At 36.3% G+C, this 17,220-nt stretch overlaps 1 protein-coding gene across 2 annotated transcripts in view; it reads right to left on the bottom strand.

Moving 5' to 3' along the window:
- Positions 1-246: 246 nt before the first annotated feature.
- Fam186a (family with sequence similarity 186 member A) overlaps positions 247-17,220 on the bottom strand; it is a 77,033-nt gene continuing 60,059 nt past the window's right edge. For both annotated transcript variants that reach the window (XM_074083354.1, XM_074083352.1), the window contains one exon: positions 247-2,598. In XM_074083354.1, the coding sequence (XP_073939455.1) occupies positions 2,577-2,598 (22 nt within the window). In that variant the 3' untranslated portion in view covers positions 247-2,576. The remainder of the gene's footprint in view (positions 2,599-17,220) is intronic.

Consider the following 17,220-nt stretch of genomic DNA (forward strand, 5'->3'; position numbering starts at 1 on the left):
TATTTTTGATCTACTATTTCCCTTTTCACATATTGATGCCTTTTCCTTGAAATATGTTTCTGATATTATATGTCTACTTGCCTTTCTTTTAGTTCATATTTACCTTTTCCCCCTTTGTTTTAACTTACTCTATCCTTTTAAGTATGTCTCTTATAAACAATATATTGGTAGGTTTTGTCTTTTTTTTAAAAAATTCAGTCTTAGAATCCTTTCTTTTTTTTGGTGAATTTAATATATTAAATTAATTTTATGTTAGAGCTTTTTACTCCATCTTAGTTTGTATTTTCTTTATTTTTGCTTCTTGTTCATTTCCTTGAAAAAATCATTTTTATTTCCCTATGGGTTTGAGAAGCATATATTTTATATTTGTTCTTCCAGTGGATATCCCTCTGGGCTCTCTGAAAGTTGTAACCTGTTCTCCCACTTTGTTACATCTGATTTTTTTTACATATATATTTTACTATATCCTTTTTATTGTGGCATTGGGGTTTGAACACAGGGTCTCACACTTGCTAGGCAGGCATTCTACTGCCTGAACCATGCCCCCAGTCCTTTTTTCTTTGGTTATTTTTGAGATAGGGTCTTATGTTTATGCCTGAACTGGCCTGGACTACAATCCTCCAATTTATGTTTCATGTGTAGCTGGGATGACAGGCATGTACCACCACCATGCTCGGCTTTTTATTGGTTGTGATGGGGTCTTATGAACTTTTTTGCCTGGGCTGGCCTCAAACCTTGGTTCTCCCAATCTCTGCCTCTTGAGTAGCTAGGATTATAGGTGTAAACTACTGCGCCCAGCTAGTTCTCTTGCTTTTGTTTTCAGATAGGGTCTTGCACTTTTTGCCTGGGCTGGTCTTAGATAGAGATCCTCCTACCTCCACCTTCCATGTAACTGGGATTACAGGTGTGTCCCACCACACTGTGCACCACCATGCCCAGCACATATATTTAGATAACAACTTTACAAAGTTATTTCCCCTTTCTTATTTCCTTATATTTTATAACACTCCCTAAATATTTCTTTTTTTCTTGGTTTTCTTTGAGACAGGGTCTTATAGCCCATACTGGCCGGAACTTGCTGTGTTGCCCAGGCTGGCCTCAAACTTGCAACCCTCCTGCCTTCACCTCCCTAGTGCTAGAATTACAGGTACCCCCATGCCTGGCTACATTTCCTAAATATTCCTTATTAACAGATTAATTACCCAAGAGTACTTTCAAAAAGGGTCTGCATGATAATTTGCTGAGACCATAAAGGTCTGAGAATATATTTATTGTACCTTTATGTTTAAGTGATAGTTCAGCTAAATGTAAAAATTTAGAGCCACAGTTTCTTTTTCCAATACTCGAAAATATTTCTTTATTATTTACCTGATTCTGATTAATGTTGAGAAGACTGATAGTATTTGGATTCAGTTTTTTCTTCTCTCTCTCCAGACAGGGCCTCTGTAGTCCAGGTTGATCTTGAACTTGTGATCTGCCTGCCTCAGGCTTCCAAGTGTGAATGTTATCATCTCTATCTCCAACCACCATTTTTCTTACCTTTTTATGTTTCCATCTTATTCTTCCATAATGTCTTTTGGAAATGTTCCTTGACCCAATCTTGACCTGTGTCAATTTTGCTGTTTGCCAGGATCGCAGAGGTCCTTAACCCAAAAGGGTTCAGGGCAGGAATCAACAAGACAAGACAAGACAAGACACATATCGAGAGGGCCAGCAGGCTGATGACCAACTGGCAAAATTTTTTCTCAGTCAGCTTTATACAAAAGAAGAAGAGACTTAAACATCAAAAACACTCTGACCTAGTTACAACCTTTCTGTGTTTTTCACCCTGCATTCTTACTGCCAGTGTCCTTGACTAAGTATAAACTTCTTTTCAGTCAAGGGAAGGCTTTGGCCTCTTAAGGAGCCTAACCTAGGGCTTTGTTCTTTTCTAAAAAAAGTATTTATATTCTAGAGGGGGACACCGTTAGATGCTTCTCAGTAAAGCCAGCATTTACTATTTTTTTTCTTTTATGCCCTGCATCCCAATATTGCTCTCCTATGAGCCTCTTGGCACTCCTGCTTTATGGAATTGCAGTAGGGCTGATGGGAAATGCAGTTATCTACTTTGCAAAATGTGAATAGAAAAGATCCTATCTCAAAAATTTTCCCCAAATCTATCCCAGTGTAGGAAGCCTGGCCTTCTTCTATACAGTGTGACTATTTCCCTTTCTCACCAAATGATAACCACCTTCTGATTCTTTAGGGGTTTCTGATGGCTTTGGTTTCCTTTATTTATATCCATTTCTTATTTCTGAGACATCTATGAGTTTGGATTGGTAATTGGAGGATGAAGACTGTGCACTTTACCCTGTCCCTTTTTATGACTCAGCCCATTCCAGAGTTTGGTGTAGCTTTATTTCCAGTGAAATAAAGAGCAGATAACATTTCTTAAGTGGTCACAGCAGTATTGTGGAAATGAATAACACCAGCACAGAACAGACAAAGCAGTTTATATCCACGAAATAGAGAAAAATAGCCATTTTACTGAAACACATTGAAATTTACTTCCAACATGCTTGTATTTCATTTTGCAGTCACTTGGGAATCTTCTTAGATCTGGAAATGAGGTAAGAAAATTAATTATATTACAACCTTCTCTTAAACACATTTGTGGGAATAGAGGTGAGTCATATGGAAAATGCCTCTGGAGCTCACAAAAATAGACTAGTAAAGTCAATATATAATCCATATTTATAAAAGTTACATTGAGGAGGCAGAATTTCTCCTAGGACCAAAATCAGGAAGAGTGGGGCTTGACAATGGATTATTACTTACTGAGCAGTATTCTTAAACCTAAAGTTAGAACATGAGTTAAATCTTGACAAGTGTTTGTTATTTCTGGGGGATGGACTTGCCTGCATTTTCCAAATTGTCTTTAGTAAACTTGCATTAACTTTGTAATTGGAAAAAAACCTAAGTATTATTTTAATAGAATTATCATAGGGAAACAATCGTGTAAATATACAAATTGTTTAAGAATATTTGGTGCAGTATTGTTGGTAATGTTGACAATTTCTAATTTATTTATTTGTTTTGAAATTGACCTCATGATTTTATTTTCTTCATAAAAAAAAAAAGAGGGAGCTTAGAACTGGATCACTTGCCCCTTTTTCTTATCTCCTCCCAGTTCAAAAAGCTTGCATCTCTTTTTTTTTTTTTTTTCATTTTTCTTTTATTAGTCATATGTGCATACAAGGCTTGGTTCATTTCTCCCCCCTGCCCCCACCCCCTCCCTTACCACCCACTCCACCCCCTCCCGCTCCCCCCCTCAATACCCAGCAGAAACTATTTTGCCCTTATCTCTAATTTTGTTGTAGAGAGAGTATAAGCAATAATAGGAAGGAACAAGGGGTTTTGCTGGTTGAGATAAGGATAGCTATACAGGGCATTGACTCACATTGATTTCCTGTGCATGGGTGTTACCTTCTAGGTTAATTCTTTTTGATCTAACCTTTTCTCTAGTTCCTGGTCCCCTTCTCCTATTGGCCTCAGTTGCTTTAAGGTACCTGCTTTAGTTTCTCTGCATTAAGGGCAACGAATGCTAGCTAGTTTTTTAGGTGTCTTACCTATCCTCACCCCTCCCTTGTGTGCTCTCGCTTTTATCATGTGCTCATAGTCCAATCCCCTTGTTGTGTTTGCCCTTGATCTAATGTCCACATATGAGGGAGAACATACGATTTTTGGTCTTTTGAGCCAGGCTAACCTCACTCAGAATGATGTTCTCCAATTCCATCCATTTACCAGCGAATGATAACATTTCGTTCTTCTTCATGGCTGCATAAAATTCCATTGTGTATAGATACCACATTTTCTTAATCCATTCGTCAGTGCTGGGGCATCTTGGCTGTTTCCATAACTTGGCTATTGTGAATAGTGCCGCAATAAACATGGATGTGCAGGTGCCTCTGGAGTAACAGTCTTTTGGGTATATCCCCAAGAGTGGTATTGCTGGATCAAATGGTAGATCGATGTCCAGCTTTTTAAGTAGCCTCCAAATTTTTTTCCAGAGTGGTTGTACTAGTCTACATTCCCACCAACAGTGTAAGAGGGTTCCTTTTTCCCCGCATCCTCGCCAACACCTGTTGTTGGTGGTGTTGCTGATGATGGCTATTCTAACAGGGGTGAGGTGGAATCTTAGTGTGGTTTTAATTTGCATTTCTTTTATTGCTAGAGATGGTGAACATTTTTTCATGTGTTTTCTGGCCATTTGAATTTCTTCTTTTGAGAAAGTTCTGTTTAGTTCACATGCCCATTTCTTTATTGGTTCATTAGTTTTGGGAGAATTTAGTTTTTTAAGTTCCCTGTATATTCTGGTTATCAGTCCTTTGTCTGATGTATAATTGGCAAATATTTTCTCCCACTCTGTGGGTGTTCTCTTCAGTTTAGAGAGCATTTCTTTTGATGAACAGAAGCTTTTTAGTTTTATGAGGTCCCATTTATCTATGCTATCTCTTAGTTGCTGTGCTGCTGGGGTTTCATTGAGAAAGTTCTTACCTATACCTACTAACTCCAGAGTATTTCCTACTCTTTCTTGTATCAGCTTAAGTGTTTGGGGTCTGATATTAAGATCCTTGATCCATTTTGAGTTAATCTTGGTATAGGGTGATATACATGGATCTAGTTTCAGTTTTTTGCAGACTGCTAACCAGTTTTCCCAGCAGTTTTTGTTGAAGAGGCTGCTATTTCTCCATCGTATATTTTTAGCTCCTTTGTCAAAGATAAGTTGCTCATAGTTGTGTGGCTTCATATCTGGATCCTCTATTCTGTTCCACTGGTCTTCATGTCTGTTTTTGTGCCAGTACCATGCTGTTTTTATTGTTATTGCTTTGTAATATAGTTTGAAGTCAGGTATTGTGATACCTCCTGCATTGTTCTTTTGACTGAGTATTGCCTTGGCTATTCGTGGCCTCTTGTGTTTCCATATAAATTTCACAGTAGATTTTTCAATCTCTTTAATGAATGTCATTGGAATTTTGATGGGAATTGCATTAAACATGTAGATTACTTTTGGGAGTATCAACATTTTTACTATGTTGATTCTACCAATCCATGAGCATGGGAGATCTCTCCACTTTCTATATTCTTCCTCAATCTCTTTCTTCAGAAGTGTATAGTTTTCCTTGTAGAGGTCTTTCACATCTTTTGTTAGGTTTACACCTAGGTATTTGATTTTGTTTGAGGCTATTGTAAATGGAATTGTTTTCATACATTCTTTTTCCGTTTGCTCATTGTTAGTGTATAGAAATGCTAATGATTTTTCTATGTTGATTTTATATCCTGCTACCTTGCTATAGCTATTGATGATGTCTAGAAGCTTCTGAGTAGAGTTTTTTGGGTCTTTAAGGTATAGGATCATGTCGTCTGCAAATAGGGATATTTTGACAGTTTCTTTACCTATTTGTATTCCTTTTATTCCTTCTTCTTGCCTAATTGCTCTGGCTAGGAATTCCAGTACTATGTTGAATAGGAGTGGAGATAGTGGGCATCCTTGTCTGGTTCCTGATTTTAGAGGGAACGGTTTTAATTTTTCTCCGTTAAGTATAATGCTGGCTGTAGGTTTGTCATATATAGCTTTTATAATGTTGAGGAACTTTCCTTCTATTCCTAGTTTTCTTAGAGCTTTTATCATGAAATGATGTTGGATCTTATCAAAGGCTTTTTCTGCATCTATTGAGATGATTAAGTGGTTTTTGTCTTTGCTTCTGTTAATGTGGTTTATTACGTTTATTGATTTTCGTATGTTGAACCACCCCTGCATCCCTGGGATGAAGCCTACCTGGTCGTGGTGAATAATCTTTTTGATGTGTTGCTGAATTCGATTTGCCATTATTTTGTTGAGGATTTTTGCATCAATGTTCATTAAGGAGATTGGCCTATAGTTCTCCTTTTTGGAGGTGTCTTTGCCTGGTTTTGGGATAAGTGTAATACTGGCTTCGTAAAATGTGTTTGGCAGTTTTCCTTCCCTTTCTATTTCATGGAACAGTTTAAGGAGGGTTGGTATCAGTTCTTCTTTAAAGGTCTGATAGAATTCAGCAGAGAATCCATCAGGTCCTGGACTTTTCTTTTTGGGGAGACTCTTGATTGCTGCTTCAATTTCATTTTGTGTTATAGGTCTATTCAGGTGATTAATTTCCTCTTGGTTCAGTTTTGGATGATCATATGTATCTAGAAATCTGTCCATTTCTTTTAGATTTTCAAATTTATTTGAATATAGGTTCTCAAAGTAGTCTCTGATGATTTCCTGAACTTCCATGGTGTTTGTTGTTATCTCCCCTTTTGCATTCCTGATTCTACTAATTTGGGTTTTTTCTCTCCTCATTTTAGTCAGGTTTGCCAGGGGTCTATCGATCTTGTTTATTTTTTCAAAGAACCAACTTTTTGTTTCATTAATTCTTTGTATGGTTTTTTTGGTTTCTATTTCATTGATTTCAGCTCTTATTTTTATTATTTCTCTCCTTCTATTTGTTTTGGGATTTGCTTGTTCTTGTTTTTCTAGGAGTTTGAGATGTATCATTAGGTCATTGATTTGGGATCTTTCAATCTTTTTAATATATGCACTCATGGCTATAAACTTTCCTCTCAAGACTGCCTTAGCTGTGTCCCATAGGTTCCGGTAGGTTGTGTTTTCATTTTCATTGACTTCTAGGAACTTTTTAATTTCCTCTTTTATTGCATCGATGATCCATTCTTCATTAAGTAATGAGTTATTTAGTTTCCAGCTGTTTGCATGTTTTTTGTCTTTACTTTTGTTGTTGAGTTCTACTTTTACTGCATTGTGGTCAGATAGTATGCATGGTATTATTTCTATTTTCTTATATTTGCTGAGGCTTGCTTTGTGCCCTAGGATATGATCTATTTTGGAGAAGGTTCCATGGGCTGCTGAGAAGAATGTATATTGTGTAGAGGTTGGATGAAATGTTCTGTAGACATCTACTAGGTCCACTTGATCTATTGCATATTTTAGATCTTGGATTTCTTTATTGAGTTTTTGTTTGGATGACCTATCTATTGATGATAATGGAGTGTTAAAGTCTCCCACAACCACTGTGTTGGCGTTTATATATGCTTTTAGGTCTTTCAGGGTATGTTTGATGAAATTGGGTGCGTTGACATTGGGTGCGTACAGATTGATGATTATTATTTCCTTTTGGTCTATTTCCCCTTTTATTAGTATGGAATGTCCTTCTTTATCTCGTTTGATCAATGTAGGTTTGAAGTCTACTTTGTCAGAGATAAGTATTGCTACTCCTGCTTGTTTTCGGGGGCCATTGGCTTGGTAAATCTTCTTCCAGCCTTTCATCCTAAGCATATGCTTATTTCTGTCGGTGAGATGAGTCTCCTGTAAGCAACAAATTGTTGGATCTTCTTTTTTAATCCATTTTGTCAAACGGTGTCTTTTGATGGGTGAATTAAGTCCATTAACATTAAGTGTTAGTACTGATAGGTATGTGGTGATTCCTGCCATTTAGTTATCTTAGTTGTTTGAAGGTTTGATTGTGTGTACCTAACTTGATGTTACTCTCTACTGTCTTGCTTTTTCTTATCCTGTGGTTTGGTGCTGCCTGCCTTTTCATGGTTAAGTTGGGTGTCACTTTCTGTGTGCAGGATCCCTTGCAGAATCTTTTGTAATGGTGGCTTTGTGGTCACATATTGTTTTAGTTTCTGCTTCTCATGGAAGACTTTTATTGCTCCATCTATTTTGAATGATAGCTTTGCTGGGTAGAGTATCCTGGGGTTGAAGTTATTTTCATTCAGTGCCCGGAAGATCTCACCCCACGCTCTTCTTGCTTTTAATGTTTCTGTTGAGAAGTCTGCTGTGATTTTGATGGGTTTACCTTTGTATGTTACTTGTTTTTTCTCTCTTGCAGCCTTCAATATTCTTTCCTTAGTTTCTGAACTTGTTGTTTTAATGATGATATGTCGTGGAGTAGTTCTATTTTGATCTGGTCTGTTTGGTGTCCTGGAGGCCTCTTGCCTTTGTATGGGAATCTCTTTCTCTAGATTTGGGAAATTTTCCGTTATTATTTTGTTGAATATATTACGCATTCCCTTCGCTTGCACCTCTTCTCCTTCTTCGATGCCCATGATTCTCAAGTTTGGTCTTTTGATGGAGTCAGTGAGTTCTTGCATTTTCTTTTCACAGGTCTTGAGTTGTTTAATTAATAGTTCTTCAGTTTTTCCTTTAATTACCATTTCATCTTCAAGTTCTGAGATTCTGTCTTCTGTTTGTTCTATTCTGCTGGATTGGCCTTCCGTTTTGTTTTGCAGTTCTGTTTCATTCTTTTTTCTGAGGTTTTCCATATCCTGGCTGTTTTCTTCTTTATTGTTGTCTATTTTTGTCCTGAGTTCATTTATCCATTTATTCATTGTGTTCTCTGTTTCACTTTGGTGTTTATACAGTGCTTCTATGGTTTCCTTTATTTCTTCTTTTGCTTTTTCAAATTCTCTATTTTTATTGTCTTGGAATTTCTTGAGTGTCTCCTGTACATTTTGGTTGACCCTATCCAGTATCATCTCTATAAAATTCTCATTGAGTACTTGTAGTATGTCTTCTTTTAAATTATTCTTGTGGGCTTCATTGGGTCCTTTGGCATAGTTTATCTTCATTTTGTTGGAGTCTGGATCTGAGTTTCTGTTCTCTTCATTCCCCTCTGGTTCCTGTACTAATTTTTTGCTGTGGGGAAACTGGTTTCCTTGTTTTTTCTGTCTTCCTGTCATTGTCCTTGGTGTTGTTACTGTCCCTGTACTGTGTGTAATAAAGTATTTTCTAGCTTGTAATAATAACAATGGTAATATTGAGAATGGAAGAGTGAGCTGAGATGGAAAGCAAGAAGTTAAAGGGGAAAACAAATATACAGACAAGAGGGAGAAAGCAGAACAAGGTATCAGACAAGAGAGTTTCAAAGGTATAAATAGGGAGTGTTAGTGTACTAATCGACAGTAAGCTGGTCCGCGTCTTCCCAAGCCGTATGGGCGCCGGCCACTGGCGGCCCGGGGGCCTCCTCGGTTCTCCGTTTAACGTGAAGTGGAGATTCTCTGCGCCGGCTGGAGATGTGGAGGGGTCAAAGTTATGCCTTTTCTTGGTGATTATGCCTGCTAAGTGTCAGCTTGCATCTCTTAATAGCCAGCATTCTCTTAGATCTGCAGTTGGGTTCAACACACTCAAATCTCAGCACAATTTTCTTTGTAGTTTTAGCTTTTTTCTGGAAAATCAGCTTGGTCTGCCCACCATAGACACTGCTTCCTGTCATAACGCCACTTTCCCTGGGCATACAGAGAATCCTTGCCCTTCTTATACTGTGTCACTTTGTGAGGTTGGTGTTTGCCACACTTTTTACAGAAAGTCTGGCAGGTTTTAGGAATGTTAGCTATGATTACAGGAGGGCTGTCGGCACCAAAAGATGAAAATTTCTAATTTATATCAGTATGAGAATAGTTCAATAAATTATGATAAATCAATACAATGAATGTCAAGCAAACAACAAAATGATGATATCAATCTATATTAACATAAAAATTCCAAAGATATGTGTTAAGTAAAACAAAATCGGGTTTAAAAATGTGCCCACTACCAGATCAGGTAGAAGCTGATACTCCATTGAAGCAGAGTGATGAGTACATGGAAATCATTATGTTGTCCTTTCTCCTTGAAGTTGTCTTTAATAAATATGTTGGGACAAATTAGTAAAAAATAAATAAATAAATAAAATTAAAAAAATTAAAATGTGACCAATATGAGCTTGTTCTTGTAACAGAAAAGAGCACACACGCGCGCATGCGTAAGCAGTTACCACTCCATCCTAACAAGTAAAAAGCTGAAAAACTGAAAAGTCAACTACTCTAGATATGATAGAGAAGTGAGAGAAGTGAAGCAGGGTAAGCTGTTGTCTCCCAGAGAGACAGATACAGATGTAGAGAATCACCACGTAATGCAGGAGAAACCATCAGTGTAATAATCCTCAGTGGGCACCAGAGCTGGGGTAGGGAACCAGAGTTGGAATTGATGAACAGCGCTACAGGCTCAGTATAGACAACTCTGAAATATAAAAACTCCAGGGGATCTAGTAATAAGGAGGCCCCTACACTTTTGTGTGTTTTAATCAGGGCTCTACCAAGTATTCATGGAAAATATTGAAGAAAAATTCCTTGTGCTCTGACAAGACGAAAGGAGAAATAACCATTGTGAAACATGCTAGAACATTCTGTTCTTAACAAGAACTGTTTTTACCAGAGCCTAACCTACCTGGGGCACAGTTCAGAGGCACAGGCTCACCAAAAGACAGACCAAATAATAGGATTATAGAATGCTTCTCATCTCCCCATACCTTAACACCACAATGCTAACAGCCTACTTTCTGGAGTTTTTTTCACCTGGTACATTCATGTTCAGATTTTGACAAAAAACTTTAAGGCACACTAAAACGCAAAAAAATATTTTGACAGATATGCCAAGAATTTGGAATGACTAGACCAAGAATCTAAAACAACTATGATTAATGTTCTAAGGACTCTCATGGAAAAAGTAAATAATGTACAAAAATGTAAATAATATACAAAAAGCAGATAATATAAGCAGAGAGGTAGCAATCTAAGAAAAATTCTGAGATCAAAAAGACTAGCAGAAATGAATAATGCCTTTGAAGGGCTCATTAATAGACTGTATATAGCTAATAAAAGAATTTCTGAGCTGGGTGCTGGTGGCTCACGCCTGTAATCCTAACTAATCAGGAGGTAGAGATCAGGAGGATCAAGGTTCGAAGCCAGCCCAAGCAAATAGTGCATAAGACCCTATCTCAAAAAACCCCTTCACAAAAAAAGGCTGGTGGAGTGGCTCAAGGCTTTGAGTTCAAGCCCCAATACCACAAAAAAAAAAAAAAAAAAAAAGAATTTCTGAGCTTGAGAATATGACAGTAGAAACTTTGAAAACCAAAAAGCAAAGGAAAATAAAACAGTAACAAAACTAGAATAAAATATCTAAAAACTGTTGCATAGCTATGAAAGCCATAACATGCATAATGGGAATTCCAGAAGAAGAAGAAAAAAGGATCAAAAAGCAATATTTTCCCCCAAAATAGTATCAGACACAAAATCACAGATTCAGGAAATTCAGAGAACGTCAAACAAAATAAATTCCAAACTATGCTTAGGTATATCATATTCAAACTACAGAAAATCCTGATAGAACTGGTGAGGAGGAGGTACTTACCTATTGAGAGGCAAAGATAAGAGTTTTCAGAAACTTTTCAGAAACCATTCAGGGAAGTAAAGAATGGAGTGAAATATTTACTATTATTACAAAAAATAACCAACCTACAATTTTCTACCCTCCAAACTTATCTTCCTCTCATCCTTCTCCCTACCCATGATGCTAGGGATCAAACCCAGGTCCTTGGGCATGCTAGGCAAGCACTCTATAACTAAGGCACATTACCTTGCTGCAAAGTTATCTTTCAAAAGTGAAGGAGAATTTGGTGTGGTTGCACACTCCTGTAATCTCAAAACTTGGGAGGCAGAGGTGGGAGAATTATGAGTGCCAGCCTGGGCTACATAATGAGTTCAAAGTTAGCCTGAACTACATATCAGGAGTCTATTTAAAAAAACCAAGGACTGGGGGTGCAGCTGTGTGGTAGTGTCTGCCTAGCATGTATCAAGACCCTGGGTTTGATCACCAGCACCAAGAGAAAAAAAAAAAAAAAAGAAAAGGCAAAGAAAATATCCAGACTAAAAAGAAAAAAGTTAAATTATCTCCATTGACAACATGATCTTGTATATAGAAAAGTACCCCCACCAAAAGACTGTTAGAATTTTTGGTAAACAAAGGCAGTAAAGTTATAAAGTTGCAACACACAAAACCAACACAAAAATATTAGTAATGAAAAATAATATTAGTAAATTTCTGTACATAATAAACTATGTGAAAAAGAAATACAGAAAACAATTCCATTTATAATAGCATCAAAAAATATTGAAGAATAAATTTAATAAAATAGGATGAAACAGCCATAAACTATAAACTAGAAAACACTGATGAAAGAAACTGAAAAACAAATGTAAAGATATTCCATGTCCGTGGATTAGAAGAATTAATGTTAAAATATCTGTACTAAACCAAAATCTATAGATTCACTTTTAAAGGTCGGTTGGGGGTGGAGGTGTAGCTCAATGGCAGAGTGCATGTGCTTAGCATACATGAGGCCCTGGGTTCAATCACCAGCATCAAAAAGAAAAAAAATTCAAGGTCATTCTTCACAGAGATAGGAAAAAGAAATTCTAAAATTCATATGGAACCACATATGAAGACTTCAAATGTTCAAAGCAATCTTGAGCAAAAAAGAACAAAGCTGAATTATACTTACTGATTACAAAATATAACGTAAACCTATAGTAATTAAAAAAGCATGGCACTGGCGTAAAAACAGACACATTTATCAATGGAGGATAATTGGATGGAGAGCTAGAAATAAACCCACACATCTATGGTCAATTGATTTTTAACTAAGAAAGACATAATAGGGGAAAAACAGTCTATTCAATAAATAGTATTGGGGAAACTGTCCACATCCAGAAGTGTGACATCAGGTCCTTATCTCACCACTTATACAAAATCAACTCAAAATGGATCAAATACTTAAGACATGATACCCAAAACTATAGAAATACCAGAAGAAAATGGGGAAAGTTCTATAATATCAGTCTGGGCAGTGACTTTATTTTTTAAAGACAGGATCTTGCTATGTTGCCCAGGCCAGCCTCAAGTTCATAATCCTCCTGTCTCAGCCTTTTGAGTGCTATGATTACAGGTGTATGCCCAACTTGGATAGTGATTCTTGAATATGATCCTAAAAGCACAAAAATATACAAATAGGATTGCATCAAACTAAAAAGCTTCTATGCAGCAAAGAAAATACTGAACAGAGTGGAAAAAAAACCCCAAAGATTGGAAGACAATATTTGCAAATCATACCTTGGATCAGGGGCTAATATCCAAAATATATATGGAACTCACACTGCTCAACAGCAAGAAAACAACTCTATTAAAAATTGGCAGAAGCCAGACATGGTGGCACATGCCTATAATGCCAGCACTTGAGAAGCAGAGTCAGAAATTGGGAGGATTGATATTTGAGGCCAGCCTAGGCAAAATGTTAGAAAGGCCCCATCTCAACTAATAAGCTGGGTATGGTGGCATGTGTCTGTCATTCCAGATATGCAGGAGGCATAAGAAGGAAGATCGTAGGCAAAAACATGAGACCCCATCCAAAAAATAACTATAGCAAAAAGGGATTGGTTTGTGGCTCAAGTAGTAGAGTCTGCCTTTCAATTGCAAGGCTCTGAGTTCATACTGTCACCACCAAAAGGAAAAGGAGGAGGAGGAGAGAGAAGAGGGAAGAGGAGGAGGAGGAAGAGGAAAAAAGAAAACGTTAAAAGAAAAAAAGTAAAGACTTTTTCAGACAAAACTTGAGAGAATTTGTTGCCATTAGGTCTACTGTACAAAAAAGGTCAAACAAAATTACTTAAAGAGAAGAAAAATTTTATAGGCCAGAAACTCAGATTTGCATAAAGAAAGCAAGACAGCTGGAGAAGGAATAGGTAAAATTAAAACTTTTATTTTTCTCATTCTTAATTAATCTACACATAACAGCTAATAGTTTGCTCAAAATAATTTCACCAACAATATATTAGGTTATTTGTTCTTATGTATGTGTGTGTATAAACATATATATGCATATAAGTATATATATGCTTAGATGTATTTGAAATGAATGACAGCAGTGATAAAAGGGGCAGGAAGGAAGAATTAGGATTATTTTGTTATCAGGGTATTGCATTTGAAAGTGAGCTTGGGTTAGTTATAAATGTATATTGCAAACTTTAGAGCACTCAATAAAAAAGTAAAAAAGGAAGTTTGATATACTATGAAAGGAGAGAAAATGGAAATCATTATAATACTCAGTTAAAACCAGCAAAACCCCTTGTTCCTTCCTATTATTGCTTATACTCTCTCTACAACAAAATTAGAGATAAGGGCAAAACAGTTTCTGCTGGGTATTGAGGGGGGGAGCGGGAGGGGGTGGAGTGGGTGGTAAGGGAGGGGGTGGGGGCAGGGGGGAGAAATGAACCAAGCCTTGTATGCACATATGAATAATAAAAGAAAAATGAAAAAAAAAATAATAATACTCAGTTAAGATGACAAAAGGCAAAAAAAAAAAAAAAAAAGGAAAAAGGAAAGAATGGAAGCCAGGTGTGTTGGTACATATCTATAATCCAAGCACTCAGGAGGCTGAGGTGGGGGACCATGAATTTGAGGTCAGCCTGGACTATACTACATAGCAAGACCCTGTCTCAAAGAAAAAAAAAAAGGAAGACAAAAATAGGAGCAAACAGGGCAACAAAAATAGAAAATAATAACAAATATGGTGGACACTAATCCAACTATATCATTAATGACTTTGAACACCAATAATCTAAGTTAAAGATAAAATTGTCAGAGTAGATTAAAAAAACAAGATCCAGGTATACATTGTCTAGAAGAAACCCACTATTAATATAAAGTGCATGGAAGCAACGCTAGGAATCTCTCTGTATAGCTGTCTTTATCCCAAACTAGTGAAAATGATAGGTCTTTCTTGTTATCTCTTATGTTTTCTCTTCAACAAAATTGGAGAAGAGGGTGGAACAGGTTCTGCCTGGAAGCGGGGTGGGGGGTGGGGATGGAGGGAGGGAGGAGGTGGTACAAACAATATATTCACATGTAAGTAAATGTAAAAACAATAAAAATAAAAAAGATGCATATAGATTAAAAGATGAGTAAAGACATAGCATGACAATACTACAATACTAATCAAAAGAAAGCAGGAGTAGCTATAAGTTAGAGCAAACTTCAAAGCAAGGGAACTTATTTGGTATAAAGAAGAGCGTTATATAATGACAAGGGGCTAATTCTCCAGAAGACATGACAATCCATAATGGTTTCCACCTAACAACACAGCATCAAAATATGTGAGGCAAAAACTGATAGAACTGCAAGGAGAAATAGATGAATCTACTATTATAGTTGGAAACTTAAACATTTCTCTATGAGAAATAAACAGATCCAGCAGACAGAAAATCAGTAAGGAGATAGTTGAATTCAACAGCACAATCAATCAGCTGTATATAATTGACATCTATACATTAATTCAAGCTTACATGGAACACTCACCAACATAGGCCATATTCTTGGACATAAGACACACTTAATAAATTTTAAAGGGAATAAAAATCATAGAATGTCTACTCTCACGGTACAATGGAATTAAGCTAGAAATTAATAACACAAAGATAGTTAGAAAATCCCCAAATAATATATTGATTAAATAAATTTCAGGAGAAATTTTGAAATATTTTAAACTAAATGAAAAGACAACTTATCAAAATTTGTGGGATATAGCAAAAGCAGAGCTTAGTAACAAATTTATAGTATTGAATGCATAAAATATAAAAGAAGAAGGGTAAAAATCAATCACCTAAAATGGCTGTGTTGGCACATGCCTATAATCCCAGCACTCAGGAGGCTGAGGTAGGAAGATCATGAGTTTGAGGCCAGCCTGGATAATATAGCAAGAACTTGTCTCTAAATAAATTAAATAAAATAAATCAATCCCCTGAGTTTCCACCTTAGTAAACTAGAGAAAAGAGCAAATTAAATCCAACGTGAGCAGAAGAAATAAAAAAATTAGACCAGAAATCAATGAAATTGAAGATAGAAAATTATTAATAAAGACAAGAAATTTAATTGGTATCTTATATTTTACCTGGCAAATTTACTCACCCCTCAACCATTTATTTATGTTGTTTAGAATTCCCTATATAGTTAAAGTACAAATACAAATGTGTAGTAAGGAAAAAAGTGCCATCAGAGGTACACAAAGAAATTTAGTCCTATGGGTGTTTGTATTATGTATGTATTCTAAAATTCTACTTTTTGTGGTTTTCCTTTCTTTTTTTAGACATTATGTTTTATTCCTTAAGCTTATTAATACAAATATAACTATGCTTATTGTTATCTAAAATAATTATAATTTATATTTAAAAGTTTTCTTTATTATTGTGCTGGGTGGGGATATATTATGGCCTTTATAAAAGTTCTTACAATATATCAAATATATCATACTTGAATTCACCCCATCCTTAAAATTTTTCAGTAGCCCTTTAAACAAAGGCCAGAGAATTTAACTTGGAGTATAAATACTTTCACGGTTTCTCTGACTGCTTCCTTCTATAATCTTGTTACTCCCAGTTTGTACATGCCAGTCTGGCTAAATGGACTAATTTTCCTCAAAAGACTTCCAAATCTTTGCCTGTACTAACCTCTCTGTCCAGAGCACTCAGTCTCCCTCACCTTTCTCTTGTTACTCTAAATCACCACCTGTCAATATCTTCAGGACAACATCTCTGGCAACTTATTTTAAGTCTGGTTTAGGTATTTCTCTATGTATGTCCTAAACATTCAGTACTTTCATCATAACATACCACTTCTTTGCACTACATTGGCATTGCCAACTTACTTCTCTGGACCTCTCATTAGAATAAAAACTGCAAAAGAACAGAGACTGTGTCTTATCCCCCGTAATGTCCCTTGCCCCTGCTCAGGGCTTGACACTAATAGGTCAGCAATAAATATTTGCTATAGGAATTAATTAGTTAATGATGGGTGGAATTATTTAACATTCTTGATGCATCCTATAGTTTTTTTAATTATTTAAGAAAAAGACATTAAAATTGACAGATAGATGGTCAACAGGAGAACAAGAAACCTGGGGTCAGAGTGGAACTTCTAGTAGTGTGCAGACACAACTGTCTGGGTTGCTTGATGAAATCATCCATACATTAGAAACAAATGCAAACCATGATCTTATGCCATTGGCATCACACAGCTAGCTGCTCCTGCCTTGACTCTGTACTTCCTAACCAACTTACTGATTTATGATTTGTATTCTAAGAAGCTTTCTTGAAAAGGAAAATGGTTTTTTTTAAGGAAAATGTTTTTAAAAAGTCATGCAAACATCTGGAAATTTAATTTTTCATTTACTTATGCAAACCTTCACATAGAACCATCCCTTAAGGAATTAAAGGATTATGATGTAACACACTATGTGCCAGCCTTATCATTTAAACAAAGATTTGCATGATGAAAGG

Source organism: Castor canadensis, chromosome 8 (assembly GCF_047511655.1).
Source record: "Castor canadensis chromosome 8, mCasCan1.hap1v2, whole genome shotgun sequence".
NCBI lineage: Eukaryota > Metazoa > Chordata > Mammalia > Rodentia > Castoridae > Castor > Castor canadensis.